General features: G+C 39.0%; 1 protein-coding gene across 9 annotated transcripts in view; it reads right to left on the bottom strand.

Moving 5' to 3' along the window:
- The window catches only part of PDE4D (phosphodiesterase 4D), a 600157-nt gene that overhangs the window by 87466 nt on the left and 489131 nt on the right, over positions 1–23560 (bottom strand). For all 9 annotated transcript variants that reach the window (XM_069880216.1, XM_069880215.1, XM_069880214.1 and 6 more), the window contains 3 exons: positions 22018–22054; positions 15316–15389; positions 14117–14166 (listed from right to left, as the gene is read on the bottom strand). In XM_069880216.1, the coding sequence (XP_069736317.1) occupies positions 14117–14166; positions 15316–15389; positions 22018–22054 (161 nt within the window). The remainder of the gene's footprint in view (positions 1–14116; positions 14167–15315; positions 15390–22017; positions 22055–23560) is intronic.

Raw genomic sequence — 23560 nt, 5'->3', positions numbered from 1 at the left:
ATAGTAATAAATTATCTAGTGGCAAAATTCACTCATTCAGTTGTAATCCGACCTTGTTTATTATTAAGGAAAGAAACCACTTCTTCTGGTGATTTAAGAAAGGCTACCTTAATTTATTGTCTGTTATCTTTATTTTTCATCTGGCTTACAAGTTTGACTTCATACCTAATTTACACTTTCAAAGATAAAGATCAGTTGCATAAATTAATTTAAAATACTACATGCAGAAAGAATAATGAATTGGATTGGCAATTTGCTACTAGTAGTTGAATGTAAATATTTGGGAGTAATTTTTAATATTTAGCATCAGCTATAACTACATGCATGTGGCCACAGCTGCATCATTAATTCAAAATATCTTCATAATGGGGATAAAACCAAGGCATTCCTGGTACAAAAAATTCTGCTCCTACAGAAGATGGAACTGAATCTTCTTAATTGTGAGCTGATTAAAGACTATGGCAAAAAACACCAAAGATTTCCAATTCTATTAACAGAAAGCAAAAGTCATGGAGCTCTGCAAACCTGCCCAAGTACTACAGTTTGGATTTGGGTAGGAAATTTTAAAGAAGTCATACCTCAATACTCTTAACAACTGAAAGCTCTCCAGTAAGAACTACTAGCTCTTTCAGTGCCTCCTGTCATTTCCCCTGAAGTCCCTGAAGCAAGTCTGGTAAATTCATTGCAGCTCTTCCCTGGCAGGTTTCTCATAGGAAATGCCTTACAGTAGTTGGGAGCATGTTAGGCTGCCCACTGATGGTGTCTCTTACGAACAAAGACACCACATTAATGTCTGTTGAATGACTCTCAAGGTCTTGCTGGGCACATGGAGGGGGTTGGCCTCTGCAGTGCATTTGGATTGCTGGAGACCCATGCCTGTCTCCCCTGACTGTAAAGAAAGCCTGTGGCTATTCACAGGGATTTGACATACTGAGCCAGCAATTGGAAGCATGAAACTCAGGGGTATGTCTGAATGACTAAGAAGAGCCCGAGAGTTATATCCACGCTGATCAGTTACTTCCATACTTTCCAGTTCCCACCACCAGAGGTCTTCTGGGGTGAGTCATGCAAAAAAAGGTCTTTTTGCATGAAGATGTTAGAACTCCTGGCCTGAGAGAAGAAGCCTGAGTTTTAGGCATTTCTGATTCTTGATTTTTTTGATCCCAATTCCTGAAAAAGGTACAGTAGACACAAGTTGATTTTTCTACTGCAAGACATGGAATTACTCTTCCAGCTGAAGATGAGTCACTTTGCAGAATGTAATGCAAAATGCATGAGGTCAGAGAGAGAATAAGCAAAAAGAAGATTGTCCCTGTTGTCAGGTGATGAGGTCATTCCTGGAGAAGATGTTGTGCAGGGGCAGATCCTAAACTGTGAGTACTACTCCTAAGGTATTTTTTTCCTTTTATCTGCGCACAGAAAACAGCCTATGTGGAGAGACCTGCAGAACTTCCTAGGCCACAAAAGAAGAGCTGTCATTCTTGCTTCCCTCTAGGATTGTCTGATTGTGGCTGCTGCCTGATTCACTGCTTTGTTCAGACTCTGTATTCAGGAGCCTGCATATAATAAAAGCAGAAACTTAGGCAATGTAATAGGTGATCACAATGTAGCCTGTAATTTTTAAATGGATACTCAGGAAAGTCAGTAGGCTTTAATCAACCAGTTTATTGGTAACCTGTTAATGGAAAAGAGATCTACTTTCAAATCTATCTTTTCCAGTGGACAGAAGATACTGTATCACTGACCAAGATGTCAGAAGGTGGGTGAAGTGTGAAAGGAAGGTGCATTCAGGCTGCATTCAGTGGTCATACCAGAAGCCACACCTGCAGTTTTATTTTCTATATTCATCAGCCAACAGGCTGCATTTGTAACAGGAATGAGAAAAATGACTTAGATAAGTCCTGTTTTTCTTTCTGATTCTTTTCACCTCAGTCTCACAAACCAAACCAGCTTTCATGCTTTTCAGTTTTTCTGTTGTTACCAGTATGGTAAACACAGCCTGAGGTACCGTTCTTAACTACCAGTGACCGTAAGTGACACAGCTGGGCTGAAAGGGGGAGAGGAAGAACATGAAGCTTGCCATCTTGTCTCTTTCCAGTAAAATGGATTGTTTGGGTGAAATGGTGGTATAGGAACCTTTACTGATGCAGCAAAATATGAAACCAATTTAAAGGTAAGAAGCAGAAATCTGTGGTGGTGTGCCTATCAGATTATTGATGTGGAGATTGATAATGCTCTCATGTTTTCTTCTTAAAATGATTCTAACTCCAAAATGTGTGAGTCTATTTTGAGATCAAGGCTGTACTACACTGCAGTCCTAAAGAAAAGTAATCTGAAGTGCTGGATGAAGCTTACAAGCAGTGCTAAGTCCTATGCTGCCTTTTAGTCTGTATATGCTTCCATAACCTTACCATTTTTCCACCCAAAGAGACTGTTAGGAATTCAAAAATCATACAAGGGCCAAGTGTAGTACTCTACACACTGCAAAACAAAACTACAGTTATTTTCTAATGGGTGATTCAGATGGTTAGTTTCAATTACATGGAGATTGTTGCCAGGCATGTTTTAAACTATAATTGCTCTTTGTTTAAATTACTTGGATGTTTCACGAAAGCTTAAACATTTGATTATGAGGTATCAGTACTGAAGTGCAAAACAAAAGGTGCACATAATACTGAGGAAAATGCATCTTTTCATTATGTGTGTTAATTTTCATTTTCAAATAAACCATCATTTTGTAATTAGTACAGTCAGGACAAGTCATTGTTTAAATGATCTAGGTGATCCTGAAAACTGTTTAGTTTCTCATACTTTCGCTGTATAGAAAATCTGAGTATTTTCAGAATTTTTTATGGTACTGTGCTTTAATCAAATGTAGACAGCATTCTATTTTGTACTTTGGTTTTATTCACTTCCTTGAATGTGAGGTGATATATGAACAGCTTATGTTGTCAAAGACACGTCAGTCCTCCTCCTGCTGTTCTGCCTCAAGAAAGTTAATCACTGAACTTAAAGAGCCCTAGATAAAGACGTCATTCAGAATCTCTCATTAAGTTAGAAAAGTTTTGCACCATCAATTAAAGGTCTACAAATCACGATGGGGAAAGCATTCAGTACACCTTCACAGGCATTTCCTGTCAACAACAACCTCTTCCCTAAACCAAGGTAGAGGACTGAACTGGGGGCACAAATACTGCACCCTCTAAAAGGGGAATACAATTTAATACTTATCTTTACAAATGACCCATTTTAAGTACGTATTTTTCCATTATAGCCCGCAACAGTGCTGCACGAAGTGTTACACAGAGAGCTAGTTTTTCACATCAAATAAGCAAATACAGCCTCCATTTATGAATATCAAATGCCACAAAACTGTGTGCAATGAAAGAAACTCCTAGAGGTGACGAAGTGACTTGGGGAGGAGCAGTCTCCTATCCCTCTGATTCACAGACTGCTCGTTGCATATGTTGTTTACTGTGGGCAGGAGATGTATGAATAAAAAACTAGGGTTGTTTAGCCTGGAGAAGAGGAGGCTGAGGGGAGACCTCATTGCTCTCTACAACTACCTGAAAGGAGGTTGTAGAGAGGAGGGTGCTGGCCTCTTCTCCCAAGTGACAGGAGACAGGACAAGAGGGAATGGCCTCAAGCTCCACCAGGGGAGGTTTAGGCTGGACATTAGGAAAAAATTCTTCACAGAAAGGGTCATTGTGCACTGGAACAGGCTGCCCAGGGAGGTGGTTGATTCACCTTCCCTGGAGGTGTTTAAGGCACAGGTGGACGAGGTGCTAAGGGGCATGGTTTAGTGTTTGATAGGAATGGTTGGACTTGATGATCCGTTGGGTCTCTTCCAACCTGGTTATTCTATGATTCTTTGATTCTAATGAATTGAAGTTTGAATGTAAATTGTGCTCTACCTTCTCACAAAGCACTATGATTTTGGTTTTATTATGGATAAGAAGGCTATAAATGAGGTAAGTCTTCTTTAAGCTATCATGACATAGATAAGGCCTGTAATGATTAACTGAAGTACTCACTGTAAATCTTGCTGTTTTCCAAATCTGTTTCATTAATAGAAAATTATTTAAAACATAGAATTAATAGAACCCCAATATACAGGCCTTTTAAAGTAGTGATGGGGGTTTGGTTCAACTCCAAGGAAGCTGATGATGGTCAATCATTTATTCAGAACCTTTGTTGGAAAATTGTGAGCTCATTCTGCAAACATAATAGTTGAAACTAGCATCTGCATTGCTTATTTGTTACTGAACTACATGGACCACCCGGAGAGATTTCACTGGAAGCTAAATTTGTAATTGCTCTGTATTGCACAATATAAATTCGTTTGGTTTTATCTGCTACCTAAATTCCTAAAATAATACAATATTTTGGTTTGGAAGAGACATAAAGGTAATCTAGTTCCAACCCCCTGCCATGGGGGGGTTGCCTCCACGGAAGGGGCACCCACAATTTCTCTGGCAACCTTTTTCAGTGTCTCACCACCCTCATAGTAAAGAATTTCTTCCTAATATCCAACAGAAATCTACTGTCTTTCTGTTTAAAACCATTACCCTTATCTTATCACTGTACTCCCTGATAAAAAGTCCCTCCCCATTTTTCCGGTGGGTCGCCTTTAGGTACTGGAAGGCCACTATAAGGTCTCCCTGGAGCCTTCTCTTTCCCTGGCTAAACAAGCCCAACTCTCTCAGCTTGTCCTCAGGGGAGGGGCTCCAGTCTCTTTATCATCTTCATATTCAGTTTTTCATCCACCAATACCACCAAGACCTTCTTGCAGGGCTGCTCTCAATCCACTCATAATCCAGCCTGTAACTGGACACTGGGGATGTTTGGAATTACCCTGATCCAGGTCCAGGACTGTGCACTTTACTTTGTTGAACTTCATGAAGTTTGCATAGGCCCATGTCGCTAGCCTGTCAGGGTTCTTCTGGATGACATCTCTTCCCCCTAGGCCGTGAACCACACCACTCAGCATGGTGATAACCACAAACATGCTGAAGGTTCACTCAATCCCACTGTCCATGTCCCTGACAAAGGTTAAGTAATCCTGGTCCCAGTACGGACCCACATCCTAGAATATTAATTGTCCTTGTGTGATGGCTCAGTGTTTGCCATAACCCAACAAGATGAACAGTTTCTTTTTGCTCTTGAGATAGGATTAAGCAACCTGGTAAACTCTCCCTCTGAATCCTCTCGTATTTTAACTTAAATCATGACAGCGCACTCAATCCCACTGACCGTGTTCCAAATAAAAAGGTTAAATAGTATCGGTCCCAATACAAACCCACATCCTAGCACCCTAAACAGCTGAAAGGTTGTGTTTCTGCGACTTAGGGTCTTGACTCTACTTTTTACCATCCTGTACCCCTCAAGATTGAGAATTCCACCAGGGCATGGTCACTGCAGTCCAGGCTACCTCCAGTCTTGATTCCTCTGATAAGTTCTTCAACATTAGTAAGCAACAGGTCCAGCAATGCCTCTCCTCTGGCTGGGCTGTCTATCACCTGTACTGGGCTGTTTTCCTCAGTGCATTTCTGTAGTTTCCTGGACTGCTTTGAGTTCACTGTGTCACTTTTCCAGCAGATGTCCAGGTGAATGAAGTCGCCTTTTGGAATCAGGACCTGTGAGAATGATGCTTCCTGCAGTTGAAGAACAAATTCTTCATTATCTCTTTCTTCTTGATCAGGTAGACTGTAGTGAAAACTAACTACAAAGTTTCCTTTGTTGGCTTGGTTTCTAATTTTCATTGATAAGCTCTTAACCTGTGCACTGCTGTTCTTCAACAGTGCTTCCAGGCAAGCAATTGCTCCACCTCTCCTTCCATGCTTGTCCCTTCTGAATACTTTATAGCCATCGGTCATAGCATTGCAATGGTGCGATTCATCCCAATCTGTGATAACAATCCTCATTCTGTGATAGCAATCAATCTGTAGTTTTCCACCTAGACAGCACCTTTTGGCCTCTCCTTTATTTATTTCCTATGTTGAGTGTATTGTTACAGGGGCACTTCAGCTGGGCTACCTAGTTTTCTTGTATCCCAGTTCACAGGGATTAGTTGCTTCCTAATGCCTTAGCAGTTCCTGGCTCTTCTCTAGTGCTTACAACTTCATTCCTTTCCCCGACTAAATCTTAAAGACCTAGGTCCAGCCAGCTTATGGCCCAGGGCACTCTTGGTTACACTTGGTCATTTGAGTTCCACCAGCTATCCATGGGCGCAGATTCTCAAAGGTACGCCCAAGACAGCAGAAGCCAAGACGTTGAACATGGCACCAGCTATGGAGCTAGTCTCTCACCTGTTTGATTAGTCTCCTTTTTCTCAAACTCCCTTCTCTGATTTGGGGAACAACACCTGTGCTCCCAATCCCTTTAACATTTTTCCAAGAGATATAAGGTCTCTTTTGATTTTTCTGAGTTGCCACATAGCAGCATCATTTGATCCTGCTTGGAAGACTAGGAACAGGCGGTAGTCCACAGGCTTTACCAGGCTCAGGAGCCTCTCTGTGATGGATATGAGCTCCTAGCAGGCAGCAAACTTCTCTAGAGATACCCTCTGGGTGACAAATGGGCACTTCGGTGCCTCTCAGCAAGGAATCTCCGATTTCCAACACCCAGTGTACTTTTCTGGTGAGACTAGTTCTAACGAGGTTCTGCATGGTCAGACCACCTTTGCATAGTTGTTGTTTCCTGTGTCTTGCCTTTTACTGACTTTCTCTTCATCTTCAAGGCCGCTTCCTCAGAAAGTTCCTCCAGCTGGGCACACTTGCATCCATGACATCCACCTCTGCGTTTGGCCCCTAGGGGGCTTCTAGGTTCTGGAGCTCCATGCAGCCTGGGTTCCAGCAGTTCCTGGAGAGGTCGGTCTGAGTTTTGGTGTCCCCATAGAAAAGTTTTGTCACTCCCACCTGGGTTTCAGTCACAGCTTTGCACCAGGTGGAAACCACTTTGTTTCAACAGTAGGCTACCTCTGACTGGTTCTCAGTAGTGGGCTATTTTCTAAAGGGGATTCTCCCATGTACCCTTCTGCCCAAACTGCCGTGCAAACTGAACTGCACATCACAAAAAGTATGCTGGTCCATAGTGCATCTTCTCAAATATTTGGAAGTATAATTTCTTTTCTCAAACTGATGCTTGACCACAATATTCATAGTAGAATGTATAACATAAATGTGAATTGGAGTTTAGTCTAAAAAGATAATAGAATGGAGTACTTTCTAGGTTCAGATGTATCTTAGATTTTATCTGCAATTGCAATATTGCCACACATCAAAATAAACCTATTCAAGACAGGACTGTACACCATTTATACCAGTCATTTAATTTTTAATCTTCCTTCCATCTCAACCATCTGTTTCTGCTGTCCTTTGAGTGTAAAGCCCTGAGATCAGTACCTTGTGTTTACTGGAAAACTGAAGAAGGATGCAGACTACAAATAAAATTCAATATTTTATAACAACAGCTTAATGAAAAATGCACAAAGCCTTTTGAAACTCCATCCCACATGAAGGACTAATGATCTTCTAATTGCGTTCTTATTTTATGTATCAATACAAAATTTGAATTGATTAATCCAAGTAGTGGATTACAGACCACTGTTAAATTACGGTAAAATATATTTTTTCTGACAAAAAATATATGTTTCCTTTTTCCTTAGCATTCTTCTTAGCAGTTTAATAAAAAATAGAATATCAGGCCTGGCATATGAATTTGTAAGAGGCCCTTTGCTTTTAAAGGCAGGAGCTGAGTTGGAGAGAAATAAAAAAATTATTTATCTGTTTGATAGTGACAAATAGCACTTGCATGTATATGTGCTACAGGTATCTTTCAAAAAACACATTTTCAGAACTCCATTGATACGAACAGCTTAATATTGGTATATAACCTTACACATAGTTTTCTTTTAGATCATCAGTTCATTTCTCTTGTTCTACTACTCTTCACATAGCATAAACTCCACACTGAACAGCACAATGTGATATTTCTGAAGGGAACACTTGTAATGATTATGGCTGTGTTCACATAGTTCACATGATTGGGAATTTCAAAAGCATTCTCAGAAGTTAAAAGGAAACATATAGCTAACTCTTAGTAAGAATTCTGGTCCTAAATTCCAGTATTGAACATGTTCCCCTAGGAATTAAATTGAGTTGGATTGGCATTTTTGTGACAGTGACTTTCGTGCATATAAAGCACTTGTAATGTTTGAATTCAACAACTGGTGATGTATACAGTTAATGTGCCACAAGTCTGCAGATACAAATGTGCTGATTTCTCAAACAGCAGATAGCATTTACCACAGACTGAAAGATGTGAAAATGCTACAAATCACAGTCACTCTTGAAAATGTAAGTGTCTGTGGTATTTACCCTGAAATTAAAGTAATTGTCTGAGGTAAATTGTATTAAGTCAAAATATCCATAGATGTATGGATATAGGCAACATTACAAAGAACAAAACATTTACATATCATTCAATATACTCCACAAAGAACAAAGGCAATTTTGTTAAAAACATCTGCTTTAAAGCCAGGGTGTCAGGTTTCTTCAGTGCTTGAGGAAAGCACCCTTCACTTAATAAATTTGAGTGAGGAGTTCAGAACATTTTACCTTGCCCCTGCCAAAGGTTTGGCAGTGCCATTTACCACAGGAATATTTTTCTGTAATAATATAAAAATATATTCAGTGAGCAAATTAAGCAAGACTGGGAAGTTCTCATTACAGATGTAATCCTGCTGACTAAATCTAGAAAACTCGTACATACAATGCAATTACACCATGAATAGGGCGTGTTTTGTGCATCTTCCTAAATCTGGGTATGAAATCTAAGATCTTTTAGCATTTTTAAATGACACTGATACTGTATTCTGAGTTAAAAAAATCAAAGACTCTCTGTTTTTTAAAGCCTCTTTCCACAGTAATTAGGATCCTCTCAGTTGCTTATACGCACTACCAAGCTAGGGGCAATTACCCCAGTATTGCATGAATTAACCTCTATAAGGCATGCATTTTTGCTTTTTTTGCCCACTCATGTTTGCATGCATACTTTATACCCTGCTGTGCTCTGCTAGAATCCCAGACACAGGAAAGGATAAAAGGCATTTGCAATTTTGAGGACATCTCCATGCAGTGATATACTGTACAGTCCATTCAGGCTCTGGAAGAGTCAGGAGAGTATGTAACACTTTAACTTGTAAACTTTTGAACAGTTTAAAGCATACCGAGAACATTACTTCTTACTGAACAAGAATTTATTCTATCTTAATTCCATCCTGTTACTCAACAAAATTTTTCAGTTACACAACTGATATGAACGACAGATACACTTGCATAAGAGGTATACACACACAGTCTGTTATATCTAATGCCATAAGATGTGACCTAGTAATTTTTGTCTATAACCTTTGTTTTTTCCTGTTACGTCCAGCTACTTTTATTTAGGAAGCGTTTTGTCTGTATGAATATACGTGTTTAGCCTAGCATCATGATATTTGTTTAAGTGTAACATACTCAAAGACAGGAGGCCAATCTTAATTATTTAATTAATTAATGTTTAGTTATTAAATAATGATGGATTATACTTTCACTGTAATAAAATAAAATCTATAGCAAGAGATGGGTAGATCTCATTGCACAATCATAGATTTAATTGGGAAACCTGAAGCTAATAAAAACAAACAATGAAATGTGTTGGACAAAGCCCATGAAAAGCATGCAAGAAATTCTATTTAATTAACAGGATATTGATTTCTGCTGGATTTAAGGTGCAAAGCCATGCATGTGAAGACTGTAACTCAAATCCAACAGAAACAATAAAACATGGAGTAGCAAATTAATTCAGTTAGATTTATAACTTCATAATGTTTGCAAATAATTTATTTCTCTGTCACCATCATTTTTGTATAGATGACAAAATCTGAAAGGGTCTTCCTGGCACTAAGCCATGTGCTTCCTACATTTCAACAAAAATTAAAGGTTAATTATTATTGAATAATTTCATATGTTTGGATTAGTTTTTGATGCAAAATCATGGTATAAGTAACTTTAAGAAGCATGATTTTGCAATTAGTATTTACTTTATGATTAAATTAAATTACTTATTTTTTACATACACAAGTCCTCACAGGCCTTTTGGCACTGCATTTGTACTATAGGGGGGCCACGTACATGGTCTACATTTAAATTCACTTTTAGGATTTAGGTATTATGTCTACCTAATATATGTATATGTATGAATTGGACCCTGTGTCTATGATTTCATGATAACTAAGACTTGCCAGTTAATCAGTAGTTGTCGTAGAATTCAGAGGCTCATAAACTCATTCTTTTGGACAAAATTGCCTCCTTCTGCATGCAGAATCTTTGCATGTAAAACCAGCTGCCAGATCAAGTTTGTAAACTGTCATTAGCGGACAGAGAAATCGTAAGATCTGCTATCTGTTAAATGTGACACATATAAAGAAAGACCTTTTATGGTTCCTTCCTAATTAAAATTATTCTGATTTAGAAATGCAGATACGAGAACTCGAATAATTAAGATATCTAATGTTGGCTCACTTTTTTATCAGTTGAAAACTGAAACTTGCAAGATTAATTATTGAGTCACAACTAGCTTCATTTTTTTGAACACAAAACATTATTTATAATTGACTGGTTGTTATTAAAGGAATTACTATCAACTTGAAACAAAACATGTCACTGCCTGGAAATATGACTCATAGTGAGAGGAACCCCTCTTCTGGCTAAAGCACAGAACACCACACATGGAAGCACAGTGCAGCAAATGGGGACTTATGCCAGGCCAGTCCCAACCACGAGAGATGGCACTTTCAGGGAGCAACTGATCTCCCTTTAAAGAAGGCATCTAACATAAGTCAGTTTGCTTGTCTGCTTATTCATACTGGCTGTAAGGCAACTTTAAACAGCCTTGACAAAATAGATATCTACATTGTAGATATCTGAATAACTAAGAAAAATGCCATCTAAGTCTGTTGTTAAATGAAGAGCTCCCACCTCCTACTGTCTAATTTGTGTGCAAAAGAAACACGGCACGCTATAGTGTAGTTGGCTGATGCGGAAGATCAGCTATGCCTTTGCTATTTACTACCCTCTTCTAACACAGTTTCCAAAAGGGATTCATGTGGATATATTGAATAGAACAAATCATATTCTTATCATCAACTTGTATGTATTCACACTGAAAACTCAGAGCAAATTTTATGGCCACTGTAGTTGCTGTTGCTTCTAAGAATTTAAACATTTGATTCCTACACTGCTTCACTTCTCAATTACACTGTATGTTACTTGTGTGCTATTGCATATTCTTCCACATTTATGCCTCAGGGTGAATTCTTAAAATAGAAGATGGGAGATTTTTGCTCTTGCCATTTTAGAAACTTGGCTTTACCAAATCCCTTTTTGTCTTTCCCTTGCTGTTTTCCTGGCCATGCTGTTCTCAGATTTCTTGTCATGGAGCATGCAGGACAATACACCAGAAAGTTAGAGCCCTATCATATAATCTAGATCACTCGAATAGCAATCTCAGTGAGAACTGATTAACAGCATAATACACTAGGTGTCTGGAGGGTAGTTACCACTAAACAATGTCAATGCTAAACCACAAACATACACTTAAGAAGGAGAGTTTTATTTTGATAAGCTTCCTGGAAAGAGCCTTTGGGAAGACTAAAGAATGTAACTAAAGAATGGCAAGATCACAGAAAGTAAAAGCATAGAAAAAGGAACTACTGCAGAAGATACAAGGAAAACAGCAAGGGTAGATCTGCGCAAGCTACATTTCAAATGTTCTCCAGAAAAATTCAAAGAGCTTACTAGAATCTGAAAGGTCAGTCATTCCAGGAAGAGTAGGAAAATTGGTTGTAATATATCTTCTTTCTTGGCATAGTGCTGTAGTGCAACATGTTTTACTCGGATTTTATATGCCCCAAGAAAGCACCTGTGCATACTTATGTGCTTATGCCATGAAATTTGTTGCTATGGAGATACCAAAACCAGTCTATGACTAAGAATGGGCAAACCCATTCAGGGACAATAGTATCCAGCTTCAATCTCCATTCAACAGTCAAAATGAATTGTAGCCATTTTCATGCTTTATAGTGGCTTAATATCTTTCCTGTATCATTTAAGTATTTTAGCTGCTTCTACCCAGTGTATGCAGGCCCCAGCTCATCCAGCTGAATGCATAATTTGGGCACAGCATTTTCAGCAGCATCTCTTAAAAAACAGATTAACCTAAATTAGATTAAATTATCCTTACTATTATTTACATTCTCTTCCTTCTTTTTAATTTCCTGGCATAAAAGCATTTTCTAGGTTAATTGCAGCACTGACTGCACCACCTTCCTTCTAACATCAAAGCTTCAGATGATTTATTACTTCTGACATATATAGTTCACTCTGAGGATTAACTGAATAGAAGTCTTCATATTGAGGGGAATTTAAAAAGTGCAATAGCATCTTCCAGCTGAGCGTGTCTTGTGTCCTGCTGTTTGAGCATCTTCCCCAGCTTCTCCAGCCAGAGAAAAGAAGCTGACTGCAGGCAAACGAATGGGCTTGCTGTATGCTAACATGTATGCATATCTTCTCTTCTGGCTATCACATTGTTTTTTACTGTCAGGGACTTTTCTAAAGTTAGTCCCATGGAACCAAAGAAAGAGTCCTATTTTCCAGTATTTTTATCTCCAGTTAAGATAACAGACTTCTGAATGACTATGTTGTATGAGACAAAGTCCACAGTTAAAAATAGGTGTAACATCTATCAATAACTGAAATGTCTCATGGAGAGTAATTTGAAACCAATGTCCAATATTACCTCTAACAGGAATACAGTAACAAAGAATTATGATTATAATTGATCTAAGCATTTATCTGTCTCATCTTCCTATTTGTTTAATTACCATAAATTTAAATATCGTTGAGGAACATTTTTAACTAAGGGTGTATTTCTGTTTATAGAATACAGATTTAAAGATTTATGTCTCTGTTCCCTGATAAGCCTGACACACAAATGCTCAAATTACATGATGAGTTCCTAGGAGAATAAAATTATTTGGAACTGTCAAGATTTTGTCTTTTTGAGGTAAACAAGGATATTGTGTAAGGCTAGATGAAAAACACCAACAATGTTAACACACTTCAGAACATAAAGTCAGAAACTATTGAACATGACAAAGCCACGCTTCTCCTCAAAAGTGCTGAAGTACCATTTCTTCCTTCAGTTATAAATCTATTACACAATGGAAAACACAAGAGCTATTTTGAAAATTCTGGAAACATTAAGTTTTTCGTTTAAATGATAAATTGTCTGTTTAGTAAGTGTCTGTATATTTTCATCAAGAGGCAAAGCAAATGCTCATTCACTCTGCCAGAACACCATAGAGAATGTAACTACCTGGAAAATTACACAGTGTAAGAACACATGGATTAACCTGATGTAAAAAGTATGAGATCAAATAAAGTGTGTTCCCAGAAAGATGTCCAAGACAAACTTGCCATAATAACAACAATCAAAAGTGCCTCAGGGTAAAATTTTCAAGTGTTCATGTAACTTACAATGCCAGGTTAATGCTTCTTCAGAAATAAGTGTCTTTTACAAAGGAATTGTTTTTCTCTCACACACGCAAAAGCATTATAGAAAAAGAATTTACCATCCTCAATCAGAAAATTTCTTCTAATTTCCTAAGGGACTGTAGTGTGAAGACTTTGCCTCGATATAGCTGCAGAACTCCATGTCTCAAAAGAAAGATCGATGCATTTCTCATATCAGTTCTTTCAACTACATTTCATTGCAAAACATTATTAATGAAGGTGATCATGACATGGTCACACACTGGTGTATGAGGGCAATGAAAAAATTCAGAAAAGAACTTCAATTAAAATGAAGATAATAAGACAGAAATCAGAAACCTAGCATGATAGCATGTAACTCAAATCCTCTTTGATAAAACAAATAGAAGGATATGAAACAATGTAAGGTTATTATAATAAAATGCAGTTTTCAGTGAGAGTAAATTTTTTTTATATGTAAATATTAGATTTGGAAACCCATGATGGTTTTATAGAGGAATTTTAGCCATACTAATTCTTACCTGTTATAGTTGCTTTGTTAATAGATGGTTGGTTACACATTGGTGATCTTCTGTTTAAAAGAAAAGAAAAAAAGCTATAAACCTGATAAACTCAAAGATGACTGAATCCTTGAGCAATATAATAGAAAATATATTTCCTTAGGAAATTATCTGGGACTGGAATACCCTAGCATTAACTCCCCCCCTTCCCCCCCAAAAAATCACTTAGAACAGGTATTACTTTCTTGTGTAGAAGGGAATTCACAACTGTCCCAGAAATCTCTCTGCAGCTTATACCTAGCTTGCAGTTTGATTTTTATACATTGTTATAATTATTCTAACATGGCTTGCACTTCCTACGTTCTCTGACCTGAAATACTTGTTTAAAATAATCATTTTTCACTCTATTATTTTGCATATGCATTTCACACATTATTTTGCATATTCCTCTCACAACAATCTTAAGGGCAAATAGCTCAGTGGACTGCTTTATCCACTGAAATGAACTAGAAGTTGCTGGACTGACACAGCTACTGAGGGATGTGTGGATGACTGTAAGCAGGGGCCACATAGGGTCTGCATACCCCAATCAAAGAGATGGGAAATGGTTTTAATGGCACTGCATATGCAGTTATAGGCAGCTGTCTTTGGAATGCTGATTTTCTAAGTTCTAGAGAGCACCTTTTGGGTGAGGGAAATGACTCCACTACAAAATTTGCCAGTGTAACTAACAATGTTAACTGTGGTGCTGTAATATAGTTGGAGAAAGATCATATTTATAATGTCTCATTGAAACTACTGTGGTTACATGGCATGTCATTATCTTGGATGAAGTAGGCAGTTATAAGTTCAGATCCTCTGAGTAGCTCACAGTGAGTGTAGTTGTCTGCTCACTTTGGTTCACTTGCAAGACTCAGACTCTACCTGAATGACGATCTTTGAATGATCTTTGACATAGGACTAATTTAATGAAAATTATATAAACTGTACAAAACCACTTCAAGTTTATGCAAGGACAGCAACACAAGTGCAATTAGTAGGCAAGGGGGCTGTTGTCTCAGCTATCAAGTACAGCATCTTTAAGGGATTGTTAATCTCATCCACATGTTTAATGCAGGTTTGGTGGCACTGACTTCATGAAATTTGTTAACACCTATTTATTAGTTTATGTTTAAAAAGTATGACTGCAAAATGTTCAGTAGCCAAAAACTGACACTCACTTGCTGGGTGCCCGATCTTGTAAATTGGTTAATGCAGCGAAGTTATTCCGTACAGTACGCAGGCTGGCCAGCACCTGGAACAGACAAAATGGTTTCAGTCTAAATTTCTGCACAGGTGAGACTGTTATCTCTGCTCCACTGTGCTGAAAGAAAAAGGAAAGGACATCACAAAACAACTGTGAAAGGCTTCCAGGGTTGGTTTTTCTGAAGCCCTTGACCATTACTTAACAGTAACATGTTTGTATGACAAGAACAAGAGGGTTTGGGTTTTTTTTCCCTTATAAGGAACTTATTATTTATTTAAAGAGAGACTTACTTGAAGAGGAGGAAAACTTTTCACAGAATACTACTTGATTCTTTCAAATGACCACAGAAGTATTCATATTTGGAAGATAATAATCCATTCAAGCCTAACACTTCATGCCTAAGAAACAATGACAGAATTTTCCATTTGTAGTTGAGACCCCCCCAAACCTCAAAGGACAAAGAAAATGAAATTGTGTAAGTTGCGAGGAAAAATAAATGTGACTCCTTTAAGGGGCACAGTTGCTTCAGAGGCTTGGCGTAGAAGGTCAGAATAAGACGAAGGTATCACCTGAGCAGGTGGGAAATGTCTGCGAGCTTTTACAAGCACACTGGGAAAGACTTTACATAGATGAACTACTTCCTTTCTGGACTTAATGTCATGCAAGACAGCAGCGAGTGGAGGTAGTAACGGCACGTCTCCTTGTTATAAGTGGCACAGGTACTCTCTTCTGAAAGCAGCTGGATAAATGCAACAAATTTTGTATTGTAAGGATAATAAGACGCATCCCTACAACTAGAGAGAGACAGTTCAGGTGATGTCAGAAAGGAACCATGAGCTATTTGGAACCAGACTGGGAACAGGAGGAGGCAGCAACACTTATCAGTGGTGTGTCTTTGCAGGAGTTGCCCATTGTTGATTCTCAGCCCAGACTGGGCTGATTCCCTGGTGAACCTGTCCTAAGAATAACAAAGACAGGAATGGGAATTTGAGTTCCAGAGGTCTGTGTAGAGGAGGACAAAACTCTCATTTCATAGCCCCTTAAGGATGAAGAGAAAAGTTTAGTTAAACCTTGTAGCAGAAAGAAAATATACAGTAGAAAACAATGACTGGCACTGATCAGGCTAGGTAAGTAACTACCAAATGAGTTAAGATAATAAAGTAAAAAGAAAATTAAGATAATAAAAATAAAAATACATTTGTTGCCTAATTAGACAATATTAATTTCATTATGTTTTCCTTTTGAAAGATCAGGGGGCAAACTCACGTAGTTTACATTCTGCATGGAATAAAAATAATTATATATGCCATCAAATCTGCAAGCCCAGGGTACAGTGACACTAACAAATGTTGTATTTAGATGTTGGATATATACATATGGAAATCAGACATGAACTGAACAGAGGGGGAAAGAAGATCATAGAGTTCAAAACAGAGCTCACAAGTTCAAAAATGAATACATAAAATACAAAGAAAAACTGCCAAAATGTGAAAATACTGTAAAAGGAAAGGGTGAGTTAAAGGTGGAACGAGAAGGAAAGCACAAAAGGAAAAAAGTTTGGCCTATTAAGGTAAGACACATTTTAGTGACTGCAGTCCATTCTCAGTTCTCTTTGGTCAGTCTGCCTGGGCTCAATTTATGTGTCCCAGGACACTGAGACAGCTTGTATGTGTATTATCGGAGGAACACATTTATGTGCCTCCCAGAGCTGTAGTAATTTTTCCTGGGTGAGAGTTCCTACTCATTAAGCCCTAATGGGCTCAAATTTGCTCTGTAATCAGGTGCACTAAGAACTGGGGCATGTACAAAGGTAGTGAAGTAACATCTCAGCGACTGATCGCAGGTACTGCCATGTTTATTACCTCTGCCTCTGCTGGACTGCAATGAATGACTGTACCTGCTGTGCACGGCTGAGTTTCAGAATGGTTAGTAGGCTAGGCATGATGCCATGTGAAAATATGAACCTAGCTGAGGTATGTGTTGGATCTGAAATAACAGGACATTTAGCACCTAGGGTGCTGGGTGCATCTAGAGTGTGCAGAAAGATTGCTCAGGGGTACTTATGAGTGGAGGCTAATAAGCCTTGCTGGACCCATGCTTGGGTCCCTGAAGAGCTGCAAGGGAGCCTCTCTACCTTGACAATCAGTATACACATTGACCAGGCTTTTCCACTATCTGAGATGTTACGAATCTCTCCTTTTTCAGAAAGCAGAGTGTTGACTGTTTGCTCTGTATGTCCTTCTATTTGTTCTTCTGGCAGGCGAGTTAGTTGTTTTGTAGGTCCCGAGTGAAATGTCCAGCATCTGCTGAGCATTGCCAGCTGCATACATGACAGTTTCTACAACTGCAAGGTGTCCCCACATGTATAGCAATGAATGTGAAAGTGAGAGCAAAAACTTTGGCCATTGGCAATAGTGGAGCTAACCAACTTGATTTATTCTATCATTGTATTAATATTTATACGTCTATTATATTATAGTATAGGTACATAAACTAGTATTTTTTTCATTATAATGTGCTTTAAGTGACAGTTTCTCTGTCCACAGAGGTATCCCTTGTGCTTAATGTGTTCAGAGTCAGATTAGTGAGCAAAAAACAACCAGTCACCTGCAAATCTCTTCAGATTTAATCCCTAAATAAATATTATTTTCAAAATCAAGATACATACAAAAAAATGCAAGTGATTTTTTTTTAAATCTTTTTTTTATGATAAAAAGCCTACAGAATTGGTCCTTAAATTGAAAAGCTTAGTTATTCTATGAATAACTGAATTACAGCAGTTTCTGTATATACAATATAGGAAAGTGCAACTAAAAATATTCTTCTGATAGATCTTTTAATTTTAGCTTACAAAACTCCACTCTGCTAAAAAATCATAAATTATCTTGTCCTGGGTCCAGATTCTGTGTGGTGGACGCAGTATGCCACCCTGCCTCCAGTTAACATATGTGGCCATGCTACCATGGTGATGTGCTGAATAGTTTATTGAAATGCTAAAATTGGAACTATTACCACCAGGTGGCTCATGATCAGATGAAACAAGCCACCCAATCAATTGAAGAAAATGTGGACAGTTTGAAATAACTGTAATATGTGTTCCACATTTGACATTGTGTAGACATTTGAAAATGGGCAGACATAGACATTCAACCATGTGTAGATGTAGATGTTTGTGTAGATAAAGTGTTTCTACAAATATATCAATAACAAAAGGAGATCCATGGAGAATCTCCATCCTTTACTAGGTGCAGGGGGAACAGTAGTGATAAAGGATGAGGATAAGGGTGAGGTACTTAACGCCTTCGTTGCTTCAGTCTTTAGTAGTAAGGTAAGATGTTTTCTGGATACTCATTCTCCTGAGGCAGAAGACAGAGAGGGGGAGCAGAACAAAGCTCCAATGATCCAAGAGGAAATGGTTAGAGACCTGCTTGGCCAATTAGACATTCTCAAGCCTGTGGGGCCAGATGGGATATCCATCCAAGGGATATCCCAGCTCCCAAAGGAACTGGCGGAGGTGCTTGTCAAACCTCTTTCCATCATTTACCAGCAGTCCTGGCTGACTGGGGAAGTTCTGCTTGCAAATATTATGCCCATTCACAAGGAGGATCAGAGAGAGGATCCAGGGAACTACAGACCTGTCAGCGTAACCTCAGCGCCAGAGAAGGTCATGGAGCATATCATCTTGATTGCTATCACACAGCACAAACAGGACAACTGGGTGATCGGGCCCAGTGAGCATGAGTTTGTGAAAGGCAGGTCCTTCCTGCCAAACAAACCTGATCTTCTCCTATTACAAGGTTACCTGCTTAATGGATGAAGGAAAGGCTATGGATGTAGCGTACCTGGACTTCAGTAAAGCCTTTGACATCACTTCTCACAGTGTTCTGCTTGAGAAACTGGCTACCACTGGCCTTGACAGTCGCACCCTCTGCTGGGTTAAAAGCTGGCTGGATGGCCCAGAGAGTGGTGGTGAATGGAGTTAAATCCAGCTGGAGGCTGGTAACAAGTGGTGTCCCCCAGGCCTCAGTACTGGGTCCAGCCCTGTTCAATATCTGGATGTGGGAATCGAGTGCACCCTTAGCAAGTTTGTGGATGACACTATGCTAGGAGGAAGTGTTGATCTGCTGGAGGGTAGGGAGGCTCCAAAGGGATCTCAACAGGCTGGGTCGATGGCGGAGGCCAATGGGATGAGGTTTAACATGGACAAGTGCCAAGTCCTGCACTTGGGACACAACAACAGTGAACATGCTTGGGGAAGAGTGGCTCGAAAGCTGCCTGGCAGAGGACCTGTGGGGTGTTGATCAGCAGTGGTTGAACGTGAGCCAGCAGTGTGCCCAGGTGGCCAAGAAAGCCAATGGCATCTTGGCTTGTATCAGAAACAGCGTGGCCAGCAGGAGCAGGGAAGTGATTTTGCCCCTGTACTCAGCACTGGTGAGACTGCACCTCAAATCCTGTGTTCAGTTCTGGGCCCCTTGCTACAAGAAGGATATTGAGGTGCTGGAGCGCGTCCAGAGAAGAGCAACGAAACTGGTAAACAAGTAGGAGAACGAATCTTACAAGTAGTGGCTGAGGGAACTGGGGCTGTTTAGCCTAGAGAAAAGGAAGCTGAGAGGAGACCTCATCACTCTCTACAACTGCCTAAAACGAGGTTGTAGCAAGGTGGGTGTTTGTCTCTTCTTCCAAGTGACAGGCAACACAATGAGAGGGAATAGCCTCAAGTTGTGCAGGGGATGTTTGGATTAGACATTAAGAAAAATTCCTTCACCACAGGGGTTATTGGGTACTGGAACAGGCTGCCCAGGGAGGTGGTTCAGTCACCATCCCTAGAGGTATTTAAAAGACAGTAGATGAAGTGCTCAGGGATATGACTTAGTAGTGGACAGGTATGGTTGGAGCTGATGATCTCAAAGGTCTTTTCCAACCGAGCGACTCCATAATTCTATGATTGCACTGCCAAATGGCAATCTGATTTCTGAAGTCCTGAACGGGGTTCTAATACTGATAATGTTAGTGTGGCAGGCCCTGTGCTATGCTGCATATGCAGTCTGTGAGCAGGGCCCACTGGGAGATGGGATTTCGTGTATTCAAATAATTTTTAGATAAGGGCTATGTTTTTCCTAAGAGTCTACTCAGATGCCACTTCCCCTCATATTCGGCATGATCTCTCAACTTCATCTCAATTCCCTGTGTCAGAGAATACTACACCTTGCAAGTGGTCTTTGTTTGTTCAATGCAAATCAAAACAGGCTAATTTAAACCACTGCTGACGGGCTTTTGCACAGAAATACTAAAAGCTCTGAAATAATCAATTACAGCACCTTGGTGCATTAGCAACAACTGAACTGCTCCTGCTGTAATTGCTGGAGGATGCCTGTCAATGCCAAAAAGAAAACAAAACTGCACTTAAAACAAATAGGGTGTTTCGTCCCAGGACAAAAGGTATCCATAAATGGAGCGTAATACTTGCTGGTTTTCAGGGCATACTTAGCCTGTCTTATCTATGTGGCATAATTTGTAATAAAGTTCAGGTAATAATGAACATGAACGCAGTGATAGTAAATATTACTGGATTGGCTGACCACCATAGAGCTTGTATTTATCCTCTCCTCAATAGTTAAGATTTTTATCTTTACTGAGGCACTAAAAACAGCAGTGGGTTTACTTCTTATTTTCCTCTTGGCTTTCCTATAATTTCTTCTCTTCCATTGTTGTTGAAGTATATTTACCACAGTATTTTTCAGATATCTTAAAGTATTCTTAGAAAAGGTACTGGCTTAATCTTTTCTCTGCTAATAAAAGAGGAAAATGTTCTTCATATGAAGAATTTGATCAGCCAGTGTCTTATAAACACTGTATCTGTTTACAATATGATTAAGTATATAATAACCTATTACAAGAATATTAATTATTTTAACAGTTGATCATTAGACCGAAGCCATGTGCATATTCAGACTGAAGTTGGGATCCACCTTGTTATTTGAGACTGCCATGTGACTCAGCCTTTCTCCTTCTACTCACCTTCAATCAAGTACAAGCTCTAGGTTTATTTTTGCCAGCTGTAGTTACACTGAATTAACTTTTATTCCTGTCTACTACAGGATAAAACCTATCATCATGAGTTCAAGGTATACCAATATTAACATTTCATACATGATAAGAGAACTCTTTTGTTAAAAATTGTGGCATTCCAATCTACATTATATAGAGTTTTGCACTGGTATTTTATAAAACAGAATGAACCTGAATGGAAAAAATCAAACAAATAGGAACAGTTTTGTAAAGGAACATAAGTATTCTTTGTAAAACTTATCTTGCATCTAAAAATTACCTTATATTGAATGCATCAGAGATGTTAAAAAGAGAGAAATTGTGCTTATAAAAAGCAGAATACCACAGGACACAGATTTGTCTTCTTCATGACTGTTACACTATTTGAAAAGAAATCAGCCAAAGGGATTAATCATGTTGTTGCATTTCAACTTTTCAGATAATCAAAAAGCATTAAAAATAGAGGTATAGATAACAGACTGGGAAGTTTGTGACTTTTGGTTTAGACAGTTTTTTCCTGTTGCAAGCAAACAAATCTTATATAATCTTAACAACGGAAACCAAGTGGTTCGGCCATTTGACCTTTAAATTGCAAAATGTGTGAGAAACATGGCAAAATTGTGCCTACCTGAGCAAATGGTGTCACAATCAAGTCATCTCCATGTCTGAAAAATGAGTAGAGATGCAAGTTAGGTATTACTGAAAACTTATCTGACTGCTTTAACAGAAACAAGATCAGGTATTAGCATGCACTGTAGGTAACTCCAGTTTTACTCTTCAGCAGTTACTTACTAACACTGCTTTATGTATCCTTTGAAAAGTACATATCAACTTAATTATTGCCCAGCTGCCAGGCACGTTTATGGAATGGCTGATAAACCAGCTGGTTTCTGCACTGCAGGTTGGGGTGGGGACTTGCCACCCAGGAACAACCTGCAGAGATTTCATCCCAAAGCATTGAGGTGAAAATACTTCCAAAACTGACCCCATTGAGGGCTACCAGCAGGTCTGTAAGCACTGGAACTGCAGGTGGCTGGGCAGCGCATCACAGACCAATGAAAACCTAGTAAAACTTTCAAATTAACTCATACCTCTGCAACTATAGGAGGTGTGACCAAGTGTGTGCTGTTGCTGTGGCAACCTCACCCACACCATGGGCTGACGTATGGGCACGTTGCTGGGATCATGCAGTGTAGAGGAGAAGAGAGGAAGGAAAGAGGGTTTCCTTCGCCTCAGCACCAAAAGCTGCCTCTTGAAATGGCTTCAAAATAAATACAGTTTTGTAAATACAAGTAGGCTGAAGGGCTGTTGTTCTTAAGAGCAGCATCTGTAGCACTGAGAATATGGAGTCAGACCTCTCAAGGGGACCACAGGAGCAGAGAAGAAGTGGAGTTTTCAGTTATCATACCTAGTATATGGCAGCAATCAAGATGAAAAGAAATTTTCCATAGACAAAGGTCCAATATGACTCCGTTCCAATTATCCAGTGTTTTTCTGTGATGAGTTACAAGTTGCAGCTTTCAGCAGAAATTACCATTGCTTTCATGCTATTTTAATGTTATTTAAGTTTAAGCATAAAATATGAGTATTTAACAATGGATTTCAGTCTATCAAAATCTAGTCAGAAAAAGTCTTTCTAAAAAATGGAGACATACTATTTGTGTTTGCGTTGCTGTATCATCATTCTTAAAATTTAATTAATATCCACAAGACAGTAATGTTTTGGCAGGTATTGAAAGAACCTAATAAAAAAACAGTAAGTGCAACCAGAGAGCCTATAAAGATGAAACAAAACTCCCCAATATTCAAGATTATCATAATGCCTAGTATCCGTGTAGCTGTTTTTATTACAATTTCTTTTATTCCTGTCAGCTGAAATAGCAAAATAGATTTTTACAGAGCCTGTGGAAGAAGTCTGCACTTTTAACAAAGTCTTTGCAGGAGTGCTTGGAATAAAGTGCTGCTTCAGATGAAACCACAGTCCCATTCTGGCTGGAAAGCATGTAAGCTTCATCCTCACACCAAACCGGAAGAAACATGGCACCATGGGAGGAACTCAGAGGCTTCAATCCAACTGGTTATTACAGACATCATGAGTCAGCGAAGGGCATTAACAGAATAGTTAATGACCAGTTGGATTTAGTACATCTTCATGTTTTCACTGTGTCATT

This window comes from Phaenicophaeus curvirostris, chromosome Z, assembly GCF_032191515.1.
Source record: "Phaenicophaeus curvirostris isolate KB17595 chromosome Z, BPBGC_Pcur_1.0, whole genome shotgun sequence".
Classification (NCBI taxonomy): Eukaryota; Metazoa; Chordata; class Aves; order Cuculiformes; family Cuculidae; genus Phaenicophaeus; species Phaenicophaeus curvirostris.
Note: the sequence above shows the minus strand (reverse complement) of the source record. Positions and strands in the feature narration are given on the sequence as shown.